This window comes from Leptonychotes weddellii, chromosome 3 (assembly GCF_054177405.1).
Source record: "Leptonychotes weddellii isolate Sample4059 chromosome 3, ASM5417740v2, whole genome shotgun sequence".
Lineage (NCBI taxonomy): Eukaryota > Metazoa > Chordata > Mammalia > Carnivora > Phocidae > Leptonychotes > Leptonychotes weddellii.
Window position 1 is genome coordinate 93,400,163 of NC_138371.1, and position 22,945 is coordinate 93,423,107.

Here is a 22,945-nt window from a genome sequence, read left to right on the forward strand (position 1 = left end):
CCTGCTTCTCCCTCTGCCTCCCCGCAACTTATGTTCTCTCTTTCTCTCAAATAAAATAAATAAAATCTTCAAAAAAAAAAAAACAGATATTCTAGAATTATTTTGTAGTGATCTGTAGACTTTCATTTCTTCCCCTCCCAACCTTCCACCACATATTCCCCTGTGAGAATGTGCCACTCGTTATTCACCCAGCCCCTTCCTGGTAGCCATTTGGATTGTCCCTACCCTTCGTTATTATAAATAATCTAGCAGCAAATAGCCTTATTTATGAATGTATATTTTCAATCTCTTTTTCTAGTTTATCTTTGGATAGATTCCTAGAAGTGGGATTGCTGGGTGAAAGGTAAATTAACGTAAATTTATTAGATGCTGCCAAATTGTAGTATTTTACATCCCTACTAGCAATGTATGAGTGTGTTGCCAACAAAATATGTTGTCAGACTTTATTTTTTGCCATTCTGTTGGTGAAAAATGGTATCTCTGTGCAGTTTTACTTTGCCTTTCTTTAATAAGCAAGCCAAGTGAGATGTTTTTCTTTTTTTGTTGTGTTCTAGTTTTTCTGATCAATTCTATTCTTTCTGTTTTTCAGAGTCAATACAGATTTGTATGTGAAGCTATTTTGAAAGTTTATGAAGAAGGATTTGTTAAACCCTTAACTACATCATCAAATAAATAAGAAAGCAAAAGTCTGGGACATGGGTCAGAAAACTGCTTTCTCTTATATTCACTGTGCCATAATTCTGCTTGCAGGAAATGGCATTTAGACAAAACAAATGAAGAACTAACAAAAACTGAAAACTTCAGCACTGTTGCACTTTATGTTTAAGAAAATGTCACTCTCTCAAAATCTGTAATTCACGTGTTTGAAGACTATTTCATGCTTTGCTCCGAACAAATAGTGAATAACTGAGTATGTTCAGGGTAATTTATGAAATTTGTGGTGGTGCCATGCAGTCCCCTTCTGGTAGAATTGCCACAAACAAGGCTCAGAATTATCATCATCTCTGTTATACACCTGTATCTTGAAAGCAAAAGGAAGTAAACATCAGGAGTCAGCTCTGGTGTTTCCCAGTGATTCATGTACTTATTACTATACTGGTTACCAGATTTTTATTTTTTAAATTTTAGCAATATCATTCTCAATATTAGCCAGTACACTGCCTATGGATGCAGCACATCTTTCCCTGTACTCCCCCTGTAGAGACCTGCTGTTCATGAGAAGAAAGATGGAATTTGCTTTTCCCAGGAAATGCTGCACATTGTCCATTTACCAGCATCTTATAGAAAGTATAAATATGAATCTACAAATTTTCTTGAATTTAATAATGTAACTTATATTTATCATAAGGTTGGCTTATTCCAAATCATGTGATTTCACATACTTGATGTAAAGGAATGCATGCATTGTGTCTTAACCCCTTAAGTGCCTTGAGACGTCTTTGTATGTCTAATGAAAAGGCACTCATTTGACCCCACTAGGAGGTATGTATGTATATTGTACATTTACATTTTTATGCATTTTGAATCAGTTCACATTTTAAAACATAGCTTCTTGTATGAAGAGTTACGCAGTCAAAAAAGGGTATGGAAATTCTATTTCTTACTCAGTTTTCCTGTATTTTGCCACAAGAAGCAAAGGTAATTTGTGTTCTACTGAGTGAGCGTGCTGCTGCTATGGAATTGTCGAAAATCTGCTCATGCCTTTCCTGCGGGACAAGGGTTACAGTTTAGCAGCTCAAGTCAAAAGATGCTTTATTATTCAAATTTTCTATTTATTTTATCCCTAACTTTAGAAATGGCACCTAATATGCACATTAAAGTTAAACATATTCATATTTTCGCTAAAGATAGAGCAGTTCATTGTGATTTATTTCTATCACTGTCTAAATTATTACACTAAAGCATTCATTTCAGTTCATTTCAAGCTTTGTTCACACTGGTCTGTTCGTTGGGATACTTCAAACAGGGAATGAAATGTTATTGACTTATTTCTAAATGTAATCCCTCAACTGAAATGAGGGTTTTGCTGGGGTTTTTTTGCATACAATTAAATTACTCTAGTTTATATATACTTACTAAGTTATAAGCATGTTAATATGGAGAGTTTTGATTGTCCAGCCTGATGGAGAATCTGATTCCCTTTAAGGATGTATGTATTTTCCTCTTCAGGATTTTTTTTAAGTCTGTAGAGAGAGAGAACTTTAAAATTGCCCAGTTTTAATATAAGTGGAAACTTGCTCACCCATTGAAATGTTATGTTACACAATTATATGGATTATGGTTAAAACAGATTCATTTCCTAGTGGTTTCCGAATACTTCTGTATAGTCTTGATAAAACTTAGAGTTGAATAGTTTCGGAATGCCATTTAGTATGAGGGGGGAGGATGCACATTTAAGAATCTTCAGTGTAATAGAAATGATGTTATTTCAAATACTCAGAATCCATAATAATAAATTTTAGGAAGTTAAGTCCTAAACATTAATAGCCAAGATATCAAATAAATTATTATAATCAAATATTTTAATTTTTTAAGAGAAAAGTAACATAACCTTTATGTCAGAGAGAAATTCTCCTATCCCTGGGTTTCACAGCCAAGAAAGTATAAATTAGTAAATAACTATAGTCTTATTTGAACATTCCATTCTCTACCAACAGATAAATACAATTTAGGCTGCTCTATGACATCATGGTAAGTTGAAAAGTGAACAACTAAAATCATGTTGGGGGTCTACATAATTAATAACTGTTTTGATAGTTTTTACCTAAATTAAAATCTGTTCTAACTGTATGGATAGAATATGACAACCAAAAATTAAAAAGATACAGTTGTATAGATATAAACAGATAAATGTCATGATTGCTATGTTCTTTAACTTACAGTTTTGTTTACACTTCTGAGATAAACTCTAATAATTTGTTGGCAATGAGCACTGTTGCCTTTTGTAATCATTAATTCCAGTCTTTAACTGATAAATATTAGAAGTTTAGAATTACCTTTAAGTTTCTCATATATGGATTTTTCATCTGGTAGCTACCCTCTGTCAGTATTTTTATGTACAGAATAGATCCTTTTTAAAGACATATTTATTAGGATCTTAAATTTAAAATAAATTATCCTTCACAGCTTCTTAAAATGGATATGCTAATTATGCTTCTCTGTTCACCCAGCAGATAAGACTTTATCCATTACACCTAAGAATTTTTTAACCTGTTTATCAATCTAAATAGGGTTCTAGGAATAATCCTAGCTTTAATATGCCAAGTAGTTCTAGATTCCATTCATATCAGTGTAATATTGTGTAATAAAATGTCAAATTTCTTGTATCTGAACTACTCTCCCCCTCCTCCCATAACTCCCCTGTTCACTTACCGCCCCCCCCTCCCCACACACACACACTCTAGAAGTCAGTGCTGTTATTCTCACAAGTGGAAATAGGTATTGGTGAACCAGGGGGCTTTGTAAATGCTAAGAAATGTTTGTGAAAACCTTTCCTCTCTGATTTAAAATGGTTTTACCATGTTCATTTTAAATGTTTTATTGAGCATCCAATTTGTGTCAGCACTGTGTACATAGCATGAAGAATATTTTGGAATAGACTTTAACATTCACAAGAAGAATTGGTAGTATTTGTTAAACAATGCATCCATTCAAAATAGAGGCCGAGTAAACAGTGTAAGAAATAATGTCCTTTGTGTGGCCTGCTAGCACAAGTAGGAGGGGGGGAAGGGGTTGATCGTTATGATTAAGAGTAAGGAGAAAATTTATATATAGAAACTGACTTCAAACTTAAAGAGGTATGGTAAGCCATTAAGACACACACTTTGTGTGTTTATATATTTGTGTGTTTCATAAAGGCTGATGCTAACAGGGGTAAAGGATTATTTTAAGTATAGAGTTGTTTATAATGTGTTGGCAGATCTGATCAGGTCTAATCAGGTATTTGAGCAAAAGTCTCCGGTCTCCACTAGAAATACTCTTAACTTGAGAGCTGAAAGGAACCTGAGTGGTTTTATCTAATCTCACCTTCTCCTATTATTTTAGGCATCATATATGAATATCATAAATTCTTGTGAATTTTAGTCTGTTTCAGCTCAAGAATTATACTCAGGCAGTGTTTTTATTTAATAATTATGATGACCTTAGAAGATGTCACTTAATTTAGAAAATAAGTAGGCTTTAAAAGGTGATCCTAATTAGGACCCTGACTCAGTTTGCTAGTCATGCTTCCCTGATAGAACATAAGCTTTTGTAAAGTATTTAGGCTGATACACATGCAGTATGAAAACATTCTGAAATGTAAATTAGAAGACTAATTTTTAAAAGCACTTAAAACATAGAACTAGGATTTAGAATATATGTCCACTTATAATCAAATAATTTATGTTCATAATGTGAACATGTAGTAGAATTAAAGCATTACTTATTTTATAATCTTAAAAGGAAGAAAGAAACGAGAATTTTTAACAATGTTCTATTTAATACCTGTGTTTTGAATATTTAAGATACTCTGATAGTAAGGTTGCCAAAGTAGTTTTGAATTCATTAAAATTATTTATACCACAATAAGGTGGGATATGTTTACATCTCTTTTATTTTGTAGTTTAGGTGAATTTACATATAAGTCACTTAGAGTAAATACATTATGGTAAATATTTGTTGGAATAAACATCTCTTAATAATATGACATGAAAAAGATGAATTATGTCACAGCTGGCTTTTATGCCACATCAACAAAGTAACAGTATTATCATTGCTTCCCACAGTTGCTTTAACTGTCCAACCACAATGTCTGCAGTCATTTTTGCGTGTATGTTGTTTCCTCCAAGTAAAACAGCTATGTTATTAAAACCCACTAAATTTTCTCAAATATCAGAATTACTGATCTGTTGGCAAAGATTTATTGGTGTCTCAGTGTGATCACAACATAAGTTACAGCAACTGTTTTATGAAATTCTTAGTGAATTGTATAGCTCCTAAGGAATTTACATAATAATAAAACATTTTTGAGAGCTAACTGCTAATAGATAAGTAAATTCAGCAATTTTATAAAGAGCCCGTGAAATTAATCCCTAAAATGTATTTTTGGGGTTCAGCTTACTTTACAATGTCTACAACTATTAACATAGTTTTTTGTTCTATACCAACTTCATTTATTCTTTTTTTCTGACTTCATTTATTCTTAGTAGCAATTAGTACAGTAAGCCTTTCAGTGTTATCAAAAACAAGTCCTATATCAGTGAGAAATTAGACACTTTAATTTCATAATCTTGGTGAAGTTGTCCTGGGTAGACACCAAATAGTTATTTCTATTTCCATTTCTAGATTTTGCCGCTACTTATTTGTATGTTTTTCTACTGCAGTTTACTGTTGATTTCTAAAGTTTTATAGTCATTGTTATTTTTATTTTAGCAATCCAAGCTAAATGGGCGGCCATAGGTAGTATCTACTGGGGTGCAGTCCATCAACATTGACTAGATGTGGTTCCATGCATAAAGGAGAAAACCAATTTTTTTTTTATTTACAAAGTGAGAAGTATTAGCAATATTGCAAGTTAAAGACTACAATTTTAGTTGAAAGTCCTACTGTTTAACTTCCTGAAACCTTTTAAAATTTCCAATGAAAGAATGAAAGTGTTATAAGCCTTGTGCTCATAAAAGTTTCAGTTAAGCACTGTAGAATTTTCCTACTTATTGTTGTGTAAATGATAGAGAAAGTATTTTTCTATGGACAAGAGATTGAAACTGTTAACTTCTTTTACTTCATTGTGTAAAAAGAAAAATGATATTTGTATGTCTTTCATGCTGTAAGAAAAATGAATGTATCTTTGAAATGTTATTAGAATTATGACTTGATTCTAAGGATACTCTTTGTTTTAAAAAAGTCAGCAAAGGATTGAAAAAAGGAAAGGAAGAGTGTATTCTTCTTCATTATGTAAAATCAGTTTTAGAAGAAAAATGTAATTTTCATTATAAACGAGCAATCATTACTGAAGCATATTTCAAATATAATGTACATTCTTTTTGTTTTGTTTTAGCTATAGCATAGAAAATTTCAAGAAAATTTGTGCTTACTATTTTTAAGTGTAAAATAATTGTAGACTTCTGGAGTGTGGAAGGGTGTTTTTGTGTGAGGGTAAACATTCTGCTGCATGTGTTTGCCATGAGGGAACGTTCTCAGGCATTGTCAACTGTGGCAGCCACAAGTGAGGACATCGTTGTGAGTGTGACTTTGGTGAAGCCAGAAGTCTGTGCCTCAGATTTACTACAGTAAATATGTGCAGAGGCCCCTGGCAAATAGTTTTGCCTTTTTATTATCTGTATCTTGGACAGATAAGACCACTGAGCCCAGTTCTGACTTGTAACAGTGGTGTCTTAGATGCTTAAGGGTTATTAATTCAGCTGAACAACAACAAAAACCCTACATTTTTAACCATCTTTTAGGCATGATTAATTTGTTCAACGGTCTCTTTAAAGGGTAGTATTTATTAACTATCACTTGTTAAACTTGACTCAATGGGGCCTTCATTATTTTGACTCCTGCTTCCATCCCTCTAACTTTTAAAAATCATTAATTTCATTTTATAGTAGTCTTTGTGAAGTAAATACCTTGAACAACTATAAGGTGATATCTTTCTTCACTAGCTATTTTTTTAACTGTTTTTAAGAGATTACTATCGGGCCCCCTCAACCCTGAGAGTTTCCAAAATTTAGCAAATACTACTTGTGATAACTTTAACTGAAATGCCACCTTACTAAATGAAATTATCACCATAAAGTCATCAAGGAGGATCAGCCCAGTTTACAATCTTAAACCCAAATAGGTGCTGACGTTTGATTTCCCCAAATCCACTGTAGTCACAATTGAGCCCATTTTACCTTTTATTTAAAAGAAGCTTTTTGGGTTTTGCTCCTGAGTTGTGTTGCAGTTTTTTGCCTTCCCTGGCAAGAAAATTTCAATCCAATTCTGGAACTCTCTGTCACCCATCTTTTCCAACCCTTTGGTGAGTTCACAAGATCATCCAGTCTTTCTTGTATCCTGTAGAGTAGGTCAGATTTCAATGCTGAAATGATTTCTTGAATTTTAAATAGTAGCACTTTATTTCATGCTTACTACTGACTTAATTTATACATTTAAAAATAAAATCTAGGAGTTTTGTAAATATGGAAAAAACTTTAATGGATTAGTATGTAGAGCTCATTGGATTGGACCCAAGTAAAATGCTTTACAATGATCTCTTGATCTTTTGATATTTAAAAGGTAACTTGTGTGATTTTAGCTTTGCCACTTTTCTGTAATTTATTTAGTAAAGACTACCCAGTTGACTGTCTTGCTGGACTCTTGAGTTCTCTCAGCTAGCTTCAACCAGGTTTGGTTTACAGTAATCATTTCTGCTTTGCATTTTTTATACATTACATGAACACTTGGAAATCCATTTGTTTGGTTTTAAGTTGTAGGTAGGGGTTAAGTCAATACTGCACCACAAGTAAGTTGAAGAGGGCAAAGTCCTGACACTTTATATACATGTCAAGGGGCAGGATTTAAGACACTAAAAACAGTTTACATTAAGCTGTTTTCATTTTCTATCATTAGAATATATGTGCTTAAAAAAATTAAAAACTGTCCACCCAGTGTTCTCACAGCATCAGGACATTGCAGTTACAAATCCATATTGTAATCTTTTCAGATGAGAAAAGCTAGTCTTTATTTTCTACAGTGTAGGCTTAATTTTAGGACAGATAATTTACTATATACTCATCAGTGATATTTTTAAGTAGTTTTACAAATAATTATTTCTATGTAGAGGGTGTATTAATTTGGGATTCTTTTTCTTGTAACAGGTGCTATATGTAAATATGAAGGGCGAAAAGTCACTTAGTTAAAAGTCTAGTTTATTTCATAATTAAAATATGATTTTGCATTTCTGCTGTCATTTCACGTTTGATCGTACTGAACTAGTAGCAAAATGGAATTAGCCCCTTAATTTTTTTAACTATCTTCCCTCATTTCACAAAAACAACTCTTTGCGTATGGTTTGTTTCCATAAATAAGAGGCAGAGAAGCTTAGGATTCATTTAAAATGTGTAAGCTTGAATTTGGTCAACACTGGGTAATTTGAAATCATACTCTGCATCTGTCACTGCAGCTTACTGTATGCTTGAAAGGCCTTGTGTATTTGTCTTAATTTCAGTGAAAAATTAGAATTCCTGCCGTTTATTCATGTAAAAAAATCTATGAATACTAACAGCAGACAGGATAAAAATGCCGATTTGCATTAAAACTGCTTGAGTCCTAAGAGCGATTATGTTAACGTGAAATGCTTTTACACATATTTTGTTGGCCATATTTCATTTTGATTGAACAATAGTTGTTCAGGTACAAACGTGAAAAAACTAGCTGTGACTTTTAATTGTTCAATTGCAAAATAAAGATATGCTTTAGTAATTTAAAGTATAGGAGTTTTGAAGATTATTTTTTGTTGTTGGGCTTGTCTAACACTGGTTATATTCATTAATGGGTGATCAAAAGGAACTGGGAGATGCTAAGTGCAAAGTTTATTTCTAGAATTCCTGGTTCACTAGTGGCTGTGTGTGGGGAGGTGGGGTAGGGTTATTAAGTAAGGAACTAAAAGGGATTTAGAGGATTACAGAATGTCTGAGGAAATACTCCTCCTTCACTGTGACCACTGTTTGACTCCTCTCTTCTCCCAGCACTAGCCCCTCTTCTGGTATTCCTAACATAAGATCTTGTCAAAGTAAGGGACCTTTCTAAATTACATATTGATATCCTTTGCTTATTTTTATATCAGGTTGTTTAACGTTTTAATCATATGAGATGTTGGAAATTTAAAAAATTAGTCACTTGACAATCCTATATATTTATATGTTGCAAACCCTTTTTCTTATGGTGTTTGACTTTATTCTTTTGGGGGGTTGGAGGGACATGATGACATTTTTTAATACTTTTTTTTTTTTTTAAAGATTTTATTTATTTATTTGAGACAGAGAGAATGAGAGACAGAGAGCATGAGAGGGAGGAGGGTCAGAGGGAGAAGCAGACTCCCTGCCGAGCAGGGAGCCCGATGCGGGACTCGATCCCGGGACTCCAGGACCATGACCTGAGCCGAAGGCAGTCGCTTAACCAACTGAGCCACCCAGGCGCCCCGACATTTTTTAATACTTTTATTAACAAACGTATCAGTCTTCTCCTTAGTGACTTCTGAGTTTGGGGTATACCTGCAAAAGCTTTTCTCTGATCCCTATTAGCATTCCATCTGTGACTGAAAGCTCTCTTAACCACCATCCAAGTAACCCACTCAGACTGCACCCAGCTTTCCAGTCTTTTTTATTTTTTAAGATTTTATTTATTTGTCAGAGCAAAAGCAGGGGGAGCAGCAGGCAGAGGGAGATGCAAGCTCCCCACTGAGCAAGGAGCCCATGCAGGACTCCATCCCAGAACCCTGACCTGAGCCGAAGGCAGGTGTTTAACCAACTGAGCCACCCAGGCGTCCCTTTACTTTTCAGTCTTGTTTTCTTGCCACCATCGACTGCTCTTAATCATGCCAGAACTCTTTCGGTTCCAATTAGGTTGTAAGCTTACTAAAATTAGTTGTGTTTATTTGCTAACCTATACATGCAAATTTATGTTTATTACATAAGTCAGTGAAATGTGTGTGAAAAGCAAGAGGCTTGGGTTTTTACAAAAGCCTTATGGTGTCATTAAAACTTTATTAAAAATAGGTATGAGCAAGACAACTATGAGAGACTAACAAAAAATGATGTATTTGAGGGGCATCTGGGTGGCTCAGTCATAAAGCGTCTGCCTTCGGCTCAGGTCATGATCCCAGGGTCCTGGGATGGAGCCCCGCTTTCTGCTCGGCGGGAAGTCTGCTTCTCCCTCTCCCACTCCCCCTGCTTGTGTTCCCTCTCTCTGTCTCTCTGTCAAATAAATAAAATCTTTAAAAAAAAAATGATGTATTTGAAAAACTAACAAAAAAATAGATGATACACTCGGGGTCTCTTTTTTTGCAACAGAGACTAAGGGACTATAATTAGGCTCAAACCCAAAGTAAAAGACCTTGGCCCTACATAAAAAAAATCACAAATAGATATTTATCTGCCTAAGGCTAAAACAAAATGCATGTATTTTTTATTTCTCCTTTAAATGGTTTTTTATTTAGCCAACTGGTCATTAGTTTTGATCCCGTCAAATATGGTTTCTACCATAATTATGTAAAAACTTCTCCCTAATATTTTGACAGTTTTTAAGTTTTTGCTATTAAAAATGATAGTTAACCTTTTACATATTCCCTTTTAAATTATGCTTATACAAATGGGTCAACTATATATAAATTTTCTCCCAACATTGTGTTATAAAAATGTTCAAACATAGAGAAAGTTGAAAGAATTGAACAGTTAACATCTATATACCCATCCCCCAGGTTCTGTAATTACCATCCTGCTATATTTGCTTTATTGCTTGTCCATCTACCTAAGCCTCTCCATCCATCAATAAGTCTTTTATGCATTTCATAAAATGATGTTGCCTACATCTGTATACTTTACCCCTGAGCACTTCAGCTTGCATATCACTAATAGTCAATAATTATCTCCTTTTGACATAAAATTTTTATCAGTAAGATAAATATTAAGTCTACCAGTCAGTACTTTCTTTTTTTTAAGATTTTATTTGAGAGAGAGAGCAAGAGAGAGCAGCACAAGTGAGAGGGAAGTGGGAGAGGGAGAAGCAGACTCTGCTGAGCAGGGAGCCCAGGGCAGGGCTCAATCCCAGGACCCTGGGATCATGACCTGAGCCGAAGGCAGATGCTTAACCATCTGAGCCACCCAGGCACCTCTACCATTCAGTAAGTTTTAACAAATGTGTATATTTATGTAACTCAAACCCCTATGGGGGATCAACAGGTACAAACTTAGTTATAAAATGAGTAAGTGAAGGGGATGTGCAGCATGGTACTATAGTCAATAATACTGTATTGCAAATTTGAAAGTTGATGAGAAAGTAAATCTTAAAAGTTCTTATCACAAGAAAAAAATATTTTTAACTCTATGGTCTCAGATGGTAAGTAGACTTACTGAGGTGATCATTTCACAATGTATACAAATGTCAAATCATTATTTTGTATACCTGAAACTAATATGTTGTATGTCAACTATACTTCAATTAAAAAAAGGGGGGAGGGGGTGATGCGCCTGGCTGGCTCAGTTAGTAGAGAATGTGGCTCGTGATCTCCGGGTTGTAGGTTCAAGTGCCACGTTATGTATAAAGATTACTTAAAATCTTAAGGAAAAAGCCTACACAGAGATTTGACAGAGAACCATTTCCATCACCGGAGAGAGTTTCCCTTTCCCCCGTCACCTTCACTCCCTTTATTAGTTTTCTGGGGCTACCATAACAAAGTACCACAAACTGGGTGCCTTAAAATAACAGAAATTGATTGTCTCACAGTTCTAGAGTCCAGAATCCAAACTCAAGGTGTTGGCAAGGCCATGCATCCCCTGAAGGTGCTAGGGAAGGATCTATTCCACGTGCCTTTCCTAGCTTCAGGTAGCCTTTGACCTTCCTTAGCTTTTTTTTTTTTAAAGATTTTATTTATTTATTAGAGAGAGAGAGAGTGAAAGCAGGAACACAAGCAGGGGGAGTGGGAGAAGGAGAAGCAGGCTTCCTGCTAAGCAGGGAGCCCGATGCGGGGCTTGATCCCAGGACCCTGGGATCATGACCTGAGCCGAAGGCAGACGCTTAACGACTGAGCCACCCAGGCGCCCCGACCTTCCTTAGCTTTTAAATACACCACTCCAATCTTCCATCTTAACATGGCCATCGTTCTATAAGGAAGCCAGCGCATGGATTGGATTGGATTAGAGGCCCATGCTCCTCCAGTAGCACCTCATTTTTTTAACTAGTTACATCTGCAATGACCCTATTCCCAAATAAAGTTACATTCTGAGGTACTGGCCATTACGACTTCAAAATATCTTTTGTGGGAATGGACACAATAAAACCTACAACATAATCAGAAGCGGTGAGTATTCCAAATTCTTACAGATTAGGTTTATCTGTCCTAGAATTTTTTATACATGTAATCTATTTATATATTCATTTTACTCAAAATTTCTGAGATTCATCCATTTCTTGTTTTTATTAGTAAGTAGTAGTCCATTTTATTAATATAACACAGTTTGCTTATCAGCCTCCTTTTAATGGGTAGCTGGACTTTGAGACATTCTCAGTTTGTGGGATTTTATCAACAAAAATGCTATGAACAGGGCACCTGGGTGGCTCAGTTGGTTAAGCATCTGCCTTCTGTTCAGGTCATGATCCCAGGGTCCTGAGATCCAGCCCTATGTTGGGTTCCCTGCTCAGCGGGGAGTCTGCTTCTCCCTCCTCCCACCCTGGTCACACTCTCTCTGTCAAATAAGTAAATAAAATCTTTAAGAAAAAATGCTATGAACATTACAAATCTACTTGTGAACACATGCTTTCATTTCTGAGTAAATATCTAAGAGTGGAATTGGTGGGTACATTAAGTATATCTTAAGTTTTTGTTGATACTGTCAAAATTGGCTTCCAAAAATGAATATCACTTTATAATCTCATCAATAATGCATCTGTGTTTCCACCTTAGTGGATATTATGACTCTTTTAATAATGTTCTCATGTAATAAGATATATTCAATATGATTTGCAAAATGGAATATCTTTTTATATGTTTATTGGCCATGCATATTTCTTTTCTAGTGAATTGCTTACTCAGATCCTTTGTGTTTTGCAACTTGGTCTATTTAAACAACAAAAAGCTATTTGGGCCATGAGGGAGTAATAGGGTCCAGAGTCATCCTCCTGGTGTAAACAACTGGAAAACAGGACAAAATATAGGAAACAACTTTTGCAATATTGGACAAAAGTTGAAGAAGACTATAATTCCTGAGAAAAGATAAATAAGTGAGGTGAGCCATATGATAAGCTAGGTTTCCTTTGTCAAGGCAATTTATAAACTGATGCAGGAATATGGAGCCCAAACAAGACTGGTAATCTTGCTACCTAGGAGAGAGGTGTCAAAGTTTTGGGAAGCTGGGGCTGTTAGAAGGTATGGAGCAAAGTTCCAGAGAGTAGTAAACCAATAAATTTACATAGGAGTCACTTTGTGTCCTAGACTGAATAATCTTCAAATATGGTGAAACCCCATGAGGCCAGACAAACTTCTAAGGAAAGATAATTACCAAGTTGTAGGATGAATATTTTCAGGGCTGGCCACGAGGATGAGAATAATTCAAGTTTCTTTCAGCTAGAGTGGGGAAACCTCTTTGAAAAGACAAGGTAGTCAGCCAAAACCCAAGAAAGGCCAAACTTTAGAAATGAGGCTAACCAAGCTGTAGGGTAAAAGCTACTCTAGACTCATTTAGAATATTTTTGAAACAAGCTTCAGAATGATTAAACTAATTCACAAGTTACTTAACTGCCTAACAGATACTAAGTCCATTTATTTATTTTATTTTTTATTTTAGATTTTATTTATTTTAGAGAGTGGGGGGAGGAGTAGAGGAGGAGGGTTAGGGAGGGGGAAAGAATCTCAAGCAGATTCCTCAGTGCTGAGCATGGAGCCCCTCTTGGGCTTGATATCACAACTCCTAGATCTCCACCCCAGCCAAAATCCCAAGCGTCAGAAGCTTAACTGACTGAGACCTGGGCACCCCCCAGATAAAATCTATTTTAAAAATACCATTCAAGGGGTGGCTTATTCAATTAAGCACCTGACTCTTGATTTTGGTTCAGGTCATGATCTCAGGGTTATGATCTCAGGGTTATGAGATGGAGCCCTACATCCAGCTCTGCGCTGAGTGTGGAGCTGCTTAAGATTCTCTCTCCCTCTCCCTCCCTTTCCTTCTGCTCCTATGCTCCCCCTCCCTCTCTAAAAAAAAATAATAAATACCATCCAAGAAAGTAAAAGTTACCATGGCCAGCAGCCAAAGAAAAACTATAGATAGGAAGAAGCAAGGAAATATGACCCAGTGGAGAAAAATCATTTAAGAGAAACAGACGCAGAAATGGCAAAGATGAGATGAGAAGAAAATGAAACACGTAGTAAGTAGGATTAATATGCCACGGATGTAGAGGACAACAGAGATAAGGAAAATATTTTTTTAAAAGAACCGAATGGGAGTAATGTTTTAGAAGATGGTGGACTAGGAAGTTCCAAGAATCTGTCCTTCCACTTACACAACTAATTAGCTTGCAGAGACTCTCTGGAGTAACTATTTTCGGAATTCTGGATCTAGTTGAAATATTTGCAGCATCCACAAGATTGCTGATGACAAGACTGGTAAGTTTTGGTGAGTTTCAGCCTTTCACATGGTAGCAACTACCATCCCCCATCCCTGCAGCAGGCAGGGATGGCTGCTGTGGTTCTGGTGTAGCTTGCTGGAGCCAGAGTGGGCAATAAGGACCTTGTCTTCCAAATATTGAGATTGTGGGTTCTGATTGAGGATTGCTGCGTTTGATCAGCAAGGGGCCGGGACAGAGGCTGGTATCGATTGTTCCAACCCCAGTGGGCTAAAGCTGTTTCTAACGGATTAAAAAGAGTACTTGGTTCCCCTCCTGCTCTTGAGAGCCAGATACTTAAGGCAATATTTGTCAGTCACTGGTTGCCATGTATTAAAAGAATGGGAATGTAACTGACCCATATACAGAAAGAAATACACACTTAGCAAAAATGTTTTGGAAAAGTAACAAATGAACAACTCCGGATCTCAATAAGCAAGACTCAGTAATTCCTGAGGAGTGGGGAAGTTAGGTTTTCAGAGTTCTCACAACATAATACTCAAAATGTCCACTTCTCAACAAAAATTAAATTACAAAATCACAAAGAAATAGGAAAATATGGCCCATTCACAGGGGGAAAATAAGAATTTGACAGAAATCATCTTCACGGAAGCCCACATAGATTTATTAGTCAAAGATGTGAAATCAACTGTCTTCGATATGTTCAACAAGCTAAAAGAAACCACGGACAGGAACTGAAGGAAACCAGGAAAACAATGTTTGAACAAAATGAGAATTGAAAGGAACCAAACAGGAGCATCAGACTAGCTCAGTTGGTAGAGCATGTGACTCTTGATCTTGGGAGTCCTGAATTTGAGCCCCTCATTGGGTGTAGAGATTACTTAAATATTTTTTAAAAAACAAAAATTCTGGAATTGCAAAGTAAAATAACTGAAATGAAAACCCACTAGAGGGGTTCAATAACAGGTATACGTAGCCAGAAGGAAGGATCAGTGACTTGAAGGTAAGATGATTTAAATTATTTAGTGTCAGGAGGAGAAAGAAAAAAAAAATGAGGGGAGGGGTGTCTGAGTGGCTCAGTTGGTTAAGCATCTGCCTTCAGTTCAGGTCATGAACCCAGGGTCCTGGGATAGAGCCCCACATCAGGCTCCCTGCTCAGCAAAGAGTCTGTTTCTCCCTCTTTCCCTGCCCCTCTCCCCCACTCATGCTCTCTGTCCCAAATAAATAAATAAAACCTAAAAAAAAAAAAACCAAAACTGAGGTGTCTTTGGTATACCATAAAACATACCAACATAAACATTAAAGGAATTCAGATGGAGAAGAGAGAAAAAATTGGCAGAGAATGTATTTGAAATATAGTAGAACCCCCTTATCCATGGTTTCACTTTCCATAGTTTTAGTTACCTGTGGTCAATTGTGGTCTGGAAACAGATGATCCTCCTTCTGATGTATCATCAGAGGGTCCATAGTAGCCTAACACTACATCACGATGCCTACGTTATTCACCTCATTTCATCTCATCATTACAAGAAGAAGGGTGAGTACAGTACAATAAGATATTTCAAGAGAGACCACATTTATGTAAGTTTTATTACAGTGTATTGTTATAATTGTTTTATTTTATTATTACTATTAATCTCATACTGTGCCTAATTTATAAATTAAACTTTGTCATAAGTATGCATGTATAGGAAAAGATGTAGTATGTATAAGGTTTGGTACTACCTGTGGTTTCAGGCATCAATTAGTCTTGGAATATATCCCCTGCATATGGTGAGGGGGATTACCATAACAGCTGAACATTTTGCAAATCTGAGGAAAGACATGAATACACATGTCCAAAAAGTTCAACGAACTTGAAGCAGGATAAAACTAAAAGATATACACACTGAGATACATTATATATATATATATATATATATATATATATATATATATATATATACACTTGTGTTCATAGCAGCATTATTCACAATAGCCAAAGGTAGAAGTAGCCCAGGTGTCCATCAGTGGATTAATGGCTAAATAAGTGAGATAATACAGTATTTGTCTTTCTCTGTCTGACTTATTTCACATAGCATAATCCCTTCAAGCTCCATCCATCTTGTTGCAAATGGTAGAAGTTGCTCGTGTTTTTATGGCGGAATAATATTGCATTATATATATAAACCATACCTTTTCTTTTTTAAGATTTATTTATTTGAGAGGGAAAGAGTGCACATGCGCACTTGAGGGAGATGGGGGAGGAGCAGAGGGAAAGAATCTTCAAGCTGACTCCCCACTGAGCTCAGAGCCTGACATAGAGCTCCATCCCACCACCATGAGATCATGACCTGAGCCAAAACCAAGAGTTGGATGCTTAACCGACTGAGCCACCCAGGCGCCCCTATAGCATCCTTCTTTATTCATTCATCCACTGATGAATGCTTAGATTGTTTTCATGTCTTGGCTATTGTAAATAATGTTGCTATCTATAAACATGGGGGGCAAATTTCTCTTTCTTACAAGGACACCAGTCATATTCGTTTAGGGTCTGCTCAAGTGACCTCATCTTAACTTGATTAATATGCAAAGACCAATTAAGGTCACATTCATAGGTATTAGGGATTGGAGCTACAACCTATCTTTTGTAGGACACAATCCAACCCATCATCTGTTCTAATTACCTCATTTTATAGATGAGAAAACTGATGAGAAAAAAATGAATCCTTGTTCAAGTGAGTTACTGGCATCGATCTTTCTACTGTATGTCTTCTAATGCCTTTACAGGCCCTGATGTCGGGTCAGTAGTCACAGGTGTGGGGCAGTCAGTGAAAGACCTCCTTACTCAAAATGTACCCACTAATGAGCACTATCAACAAACTGCAAGCTTGTGGGTAATGCAGACTCTTGGGCTCTACCCTAGACTTAAACCTTTGAATAAGGTCTTCCAGTGACATATGCACATTAACTTTTAGAAATACTGAGCCTTGGCTCCTTCCTTTTTCTTCCCTTGACTCTCTCAGTGTCATCATAGTTTCACCATTAGGCAAATCTAATGGCAAAATGTTTTTATTTCCGCCTTTCTATTACCCAATACTATGAACTTGCCTGGAGCCATCCAAGGCTTTCTCAATTTTTCTCCTCATCATTATAAAGAAGACGCATAGGCCACCAGATCAGTAGACTCTGTTCCAAATAATGCTGGACAAAGTGATACCTGAAATATGGATTCATGGAACATGGAACAAGGTCTTTTTCCCTGAGTTTCCAGATGTAGGGAAAAGCCCGAGTACTTTGGAGAAAGAAGTGACTTGTCTTCAACTCACCCTTCTGTGTCCCTTCTCTGCATACCTCTCCCCCAGCCATCCCTCATTCTTTTAAGGTGTTCTTATAGCCTGTATGGCTAACACTTTGGTGTGAATTTGTTTAAGATCTTATTCCCTCCAGGGACACTTGCAAAGAGAGAAAAGGTGGACTCTCAAACATGAGATTCTGGCTCAGGAAAGATTTAGCTGGGTAAAGGGAACTACCCAACCAAATGAAATTAGGCACAAGTGATGGCTCCATTTTGTAGCCCCTCATCTTCTATTTGCATCCCCAGGTACTTTTGTTCCTTAATCTGTGGTATTTACATTCTCTTATACGTCATGTTGTACACTTTTGAAAACACTTTCAGATAACTTGTTTTCTGTAACGCTCGTTACTCCCCTGCGAGGGAGGTAGTATCGTCTTTATCCAAACAGACTTGAAAATTGTTCTAGATGTTTTAGCTTCTAAAGTTTAGACTCTTCGCAGTCTGCTTACAACATTCTCTATCTTAGTGGTGTTTCCTGATGACTGGGTTTGTTTTTTGATTTATTTGTGTGCATTTTTTGAATAGGTAATGCTCTCTTAGATCCAGTGTCTGATAAATGAATTCTTTATGATACCCACTCCCCTGAGAGTATTTTCTTTTCTTTTTTTTTTAAGATTTTATTTATTTATTTGGCAGAGAGAGATGCAGTGAGAGAGGGAACACAAGCAGGGAGAGTGGGAGAGGGAGAAGCAGGCTTCCCGCGGAGCAGGGAGCCGGAAACGGGGCTCGATCCTAGGACCCTGGGATCATGACCTGAGCAGAAGGCAGACGCTTAACGACTGAGCCACCCAGGCGCCCCGAAAGTATTTTCTTTTCAATAAAGAATTTTTGGAATGCAGGGGTCCTTCAGTCTCCAAGAGAAGTGAGTCTTACATTGGACTTCCCTCTGCTCAGAATACCTTGGCATGAGTGACCCCACCAGTGTGGACCGATTCAGAAAAAAACGATTTAGGGAGTTCTTTACTTTTTTGGAAATCAGCACAAGAGAAGGAGATTTTGCAGGCTTGGGACAAACGTCCTTGATTATTTAAAGAGTTCTAATGTGAAAGAGGAATTATGTTTCTCTTTGTGGGCAGAGGCAGATTTACGATGAAGATAATTAGGTTTAAGCTTTAGGTCTCCAGATTTGTGTGGGCCCCTTCCAAGCCCCTGTACCTAATATTGAACCCTTAAATTTGTGTTATTTCACTTAAGAGCCCTCTCTCGATTGTATGAATTTTAGAACCCACAGAATTGGATCTATCTCTTTTTGTATGACTCCAGAGAGCAAACCAGGACCTTAGATAGAAAGGAAAATCTAGAGTGAGGATGTTCTGTTAAAACCGCCAATTACTTCACTGGCAAAAATTCGGGAATAGCGGAGAATTGCAATTCAGGACATGGAAGTTATGGCAAAACCGTAGGCAAGTCCAGTAAACCAAGGAGAGGATGGCTCTTTTATACAGGAGAGTGGGAAGTTGAGAGGGCTGTTGAAGACAAAACGTCCATTGAAGTAAACTGGGAGTTCCAAGCATAGGGGCTTTTCATTGGTTGAGTTGTGACGGTCTCTCATTGGCTGGGGAGGAGAAAAACCTTTCTACTTCCCACTGGGATAGTAAAGTAGAAGCTAAACCAGCGTAAGGTATGTCTTTTCCTGTTGGGTCTGAGTGGAACAGTGTGAGAGCTCCCCCTGCTGGCCTCTCCACTCCATTCTAAACAGTTTCCTCTTGTTACACCTCTTGGCTCAATAAAGGAAAATCTTTCCATGGGTTAGGACTATTCCACCAAAAAGTGGGTTATTGTGGTAGGCACCCTCTATAGCCCACCCATAGTCATTCTTCCTTGAAACACCCCCTTTTCCTGCTAATAAAACTTGGATTTGTTCAAGAAGTTAATGGAGAGCCCAGATTGGAGAGCAGGCCTTTCCCCAAACCCCAAGAGTGAATTAGGATTGGTGTAAAGATGTCATGGTGTTCCCTTACCCTATGGTCAGTAAGTATCCAAGTCTGGGCAGCTAATATAGTTCTGACTGATGACACAGTGGGTGGTGGGACTTCATTCCCTGAACTAAAATACAAGTCTTCATGAAGGTCTTTCCCCCTTTCCCTTTCATTCGTGGAAGTCAGAAGAGTTGGAGATACTGTAGCCCTTCTGTGGCCAGAGCATAAAAACCAGACTCAACATGCTAAGGATGGCAGAAGAGAAAAAGCAAAAGTGTTTAGGATCCTTATAACATTGTTGAGGACCTGAACCAGTATTAGGCAGCCATTTACCTCTAGATTATTTATGTGAAAAACATTAAATCCTTATTTGCTTAAGTACAGTTAACTGTATTGTGTATTACCTGCAGCCCAAAGCATTTTTACTTAATTCAGTTGTGTTCAAGGAGAAGAACTTCTCTGTCTCTGGTGGGAGCCAATTAGGGGACCAAATTGCCACAAAATAGGGATATTGCAGAGGGTATTTATGTCTTGAAGGGGAAGATTTGGGGAGGGGACAAATTGTTATTAAGAATAATCTTACATGATTAAAGCATGAACGACTTCCCATGACTTAAGTCCTTAGGTTCCATTCTTCTTCCCCAAGTCTTCATATTTCCTTCAGCCTAGAACCATCTTTCTCACCTATTTTTCTCCCCTCATCCACAGCCTCCCTCATCCCCACCCTTGACAGGAGGTAGAGATAAAGATTCAGCAGAAGGGGACAAGAGGACACTTTCTCCAGTTGGTGAGCTATACAACAGTCTAGGACAATGAGGTAGGTTTATAAGTCTTGACAGAAAATGCTATTGATCAGTAAACAGATAAATTACAATACAGCTTTCAAATGTGTAGATGCTGGGTAATAAATAGTTGGAGGGAGACAGCCCTGATAGACTGAGGGGATGGCACTCAAGACTGTAGTTTTCAGGGGCGCCTGGGTGGCTCAGTTGGTTAAGCGGCTACCTTTGGCCCAGGTCATGATCCCAGGGTCCTGGGATCAAGCCCCACGTCTGGCTCCCTGAGCAGGGGGCCTGCTTCTCCCTCTCCCTCTGCCCCTCCCCCTGCTTGCGCGCTCTCTCTCTCTCTCTCAAATAAATAAATAAAATCTTTAAAAAAAAAAAAAGACTGTAGTTTTCAAACTGGGGTAATCAGTCCCCTGGGGGATACATGAAGACTTTCCAAGAAGTATATAGCCCAGACAGTATTTTTTAAAAAAGAACTTTTTATTATGCAAAAAATTTAAACCTATACATAAAATAGAATAGTTCAATGTACCTATGTACCCAGCTTCAAACTATGGCCCTTTCTTGTTTCATCTATAAATCCATAGCTTCCTTCCCTCCTATATCATAATCATCACCATTGCTTTTTATTGAGATACAGATGCAAAGATGACCCTCAACAATTCCTCCCATCCCTGTACTCCCATGCTGCCTCTCCCATGAGAGGAAATAAAAATGTCCTCCAATTAGATTGTAATGATGGTTGCACAGCTTTGTGAATATACTAAACACCACTGAAGTGTACACTTTAAATGGGTGAATTGTATCATATGTGACATATCTCAATGAAATTATTTTTAAAAAGTAGGGAAAGGAAATTTATTTAAAAGAAAAAAAAAATGAGGTGGATCTTATTGAAACTGGCCTGGCCTTGTGACTTGCTTTGACCATAATAGGCAACAGAAGTGACATGGTGTGACTTCTGGGCATTTCCCTTAATAGGCTTCCGGGCTTGAGCCACCCCAACTACCCTGCTAGAGAAAGAGCACCAGTCAGAACTCAGCTGTTCATTTCAGCCGTCCCAGCTGAAATGCCACAGAGATGCATGAGGCCATTTTGGTAACTCCAACTCCCGTTGAGCTGCCCCAGCCAACACCATGTGGAGCAGAGACCAGCTGTCCCTGCCAAGCCCAACTATTAATTCTTGGGATGGTGGAGGACTGGCAGTGCTAAATCTCCAGAAGGGGCTGAGTATTTGCCTATTCTCATCTCAGCCAGCAGGGACTTCATGCACTTCACACCCTCACAGCTGCCAATGATTCTCTGACTTCCTCAGATGGGGAGGCAGGCTCATAAGGCCCTTCACCTCACAGCTCTCTCTCCCTGGCTTGTCACCTTCCACAGCTCTATTTATTCACCTTTAGGCATGCTGGCTTTCCTTGAGCAGACCAAGCACCCACCCAACGGGGCCTTTGGAGTTAACCTCTGCTCTTCCCCCAGGGGTCCACGGAACCACTCCTTCACCTCCTTTCCATTTTCACTCAAAGGTCACCTTATTGAGGCCTTCCTTCTTACCTAGCTAGTCTATCTAAAATGACAACTTCTTATTCCCTATCTCTGTCCCCTGCTTTGATTTTTCTCTATCATTTAGCACTGCCTAACATAGCATTTGATTTTACTTATTTATCTCATTTATTTTCTGTCTCCCCAGCTAGTACTTAACCTGCATGAGGGATTTTTGTCTGTCTTGATTATTTGCTGTATCTCCAGTGTCTAGAAAACAGCCTGGCCCATAATAGGCAATTTCACAAATTATCTGTGGAAAGAACGGATGAAATGTTCCCTGGTCACAGAGGATCTCCTTGACCACTCTATGTTAAACAGAAATCTATTTCCCGTTCCCTTTTTTTTCTTCATGATACCACTATTTGATATGTATTTGTTACCGTCTTTCTCCTCACTACAATGAAAGTTCCTCTAACAATGGGGCACTAAAGATTGCTGAGTGAATTAATTTCTCGAACAAATGGATAAATGAATCTAGCAGCACCTGATGCTGGGCTCAGACAGCGCTAAGCTACCTTTGGGATGGGACTAATTTGGGGGCTCTCCGCGGGCGTGCACCCCCTCCCAAGGAGGAGTCTGATAAACAGGGCTGGATTGCGGCAGCGCCCCTTTAAACCAGCCCGGGACGCCGGGCCGCGAGCACTGGTGGCAGATTCGGCGGGGCCTGGCATCGCCGGTTTAACCCGAGTCTCACCCAGTCCGGCGATTTCCGGGGCGGTGTCATTGCCCATTTAAGAGCAGAGCGCCCCGCCCCCCGGAGGGCGGAGCCTAGAAGGGGCTTTAAGGGGCGGGCCGGCGGACGGCTAGGGTCCTTCAGAGGATTAGCGCAGGGTGGGCGCGCGCCTCAGGCCGCCATTTCTTGGCGTCTCCAGAGGAGTCGCCCCCTGTTCAGTCGCTCTCGGGACCTCTACCCCCGCGTCGCCGGCTCTCCGCGTCGCCTTAGCCACCGCGCCTCCGTCCCCAGCCCAGGTAAGCGCGAGGCCCGTGGCCCCGGCCGCACTGCCCAAGTACCGGGCTCGGTCCACGCCCCGCTTCCCCTCACCGCTCCGGGGACCCCTTCT

At 38.3% G+C, this 22,945-nt stretch overlaps 2 protein-coding genes across 10 annotated transcripts in view; both read left to right on the forward strand.

Moving 5' to 3' along the window:
- PTPN4 (protein tyrosine phosphatase non-receptor type 4) overlaps positions 1-8,451 on the forward strand; it is a 223,558-nt gene extending 215,107 nt beyond the window's left edge. For all 6 annotated transcript variants that reach the window (XM_081814594.1, XM_081814592.1, XM_081814597.1 and 3 more), the window contains one exon: positions 590-8,451. In XM_081814594.1, the coding sequence (XP_081670720.1) occupies positions 590-676 (87 nt within the window). In that variant the 3' untranslated portion in view covers positions 677-8,451. The remainder of the gene's footprint in view (positions 1-589) is intronic.
- An 11,828-nt stretch (positions 8,452-20,279) lies between these two features.
- EPB41L5 (erythrocyte membrane protein band 4.1 like 5) overlaps positions 20,280-22,945 on the forward strand; it is a 143,066-nt gene continuing 140,400 nt past the window's right edge. For 3 of the 4 annotated variants that reach the window (XM_006736371.3, XM_031031284.2, XM_006736372.3), the window contains exon 1: positions 22,661-22,853. The gene's annotated coding sequence lies outside the window, so the exon portion shown is untranslated. Of the gene's footprint in view, positions 20,372-22,660; positions 22,854-22,945 lie in introns of those variants that run through there. The other variant, XM_031031283.2, reaches the window with a different exon arrangement.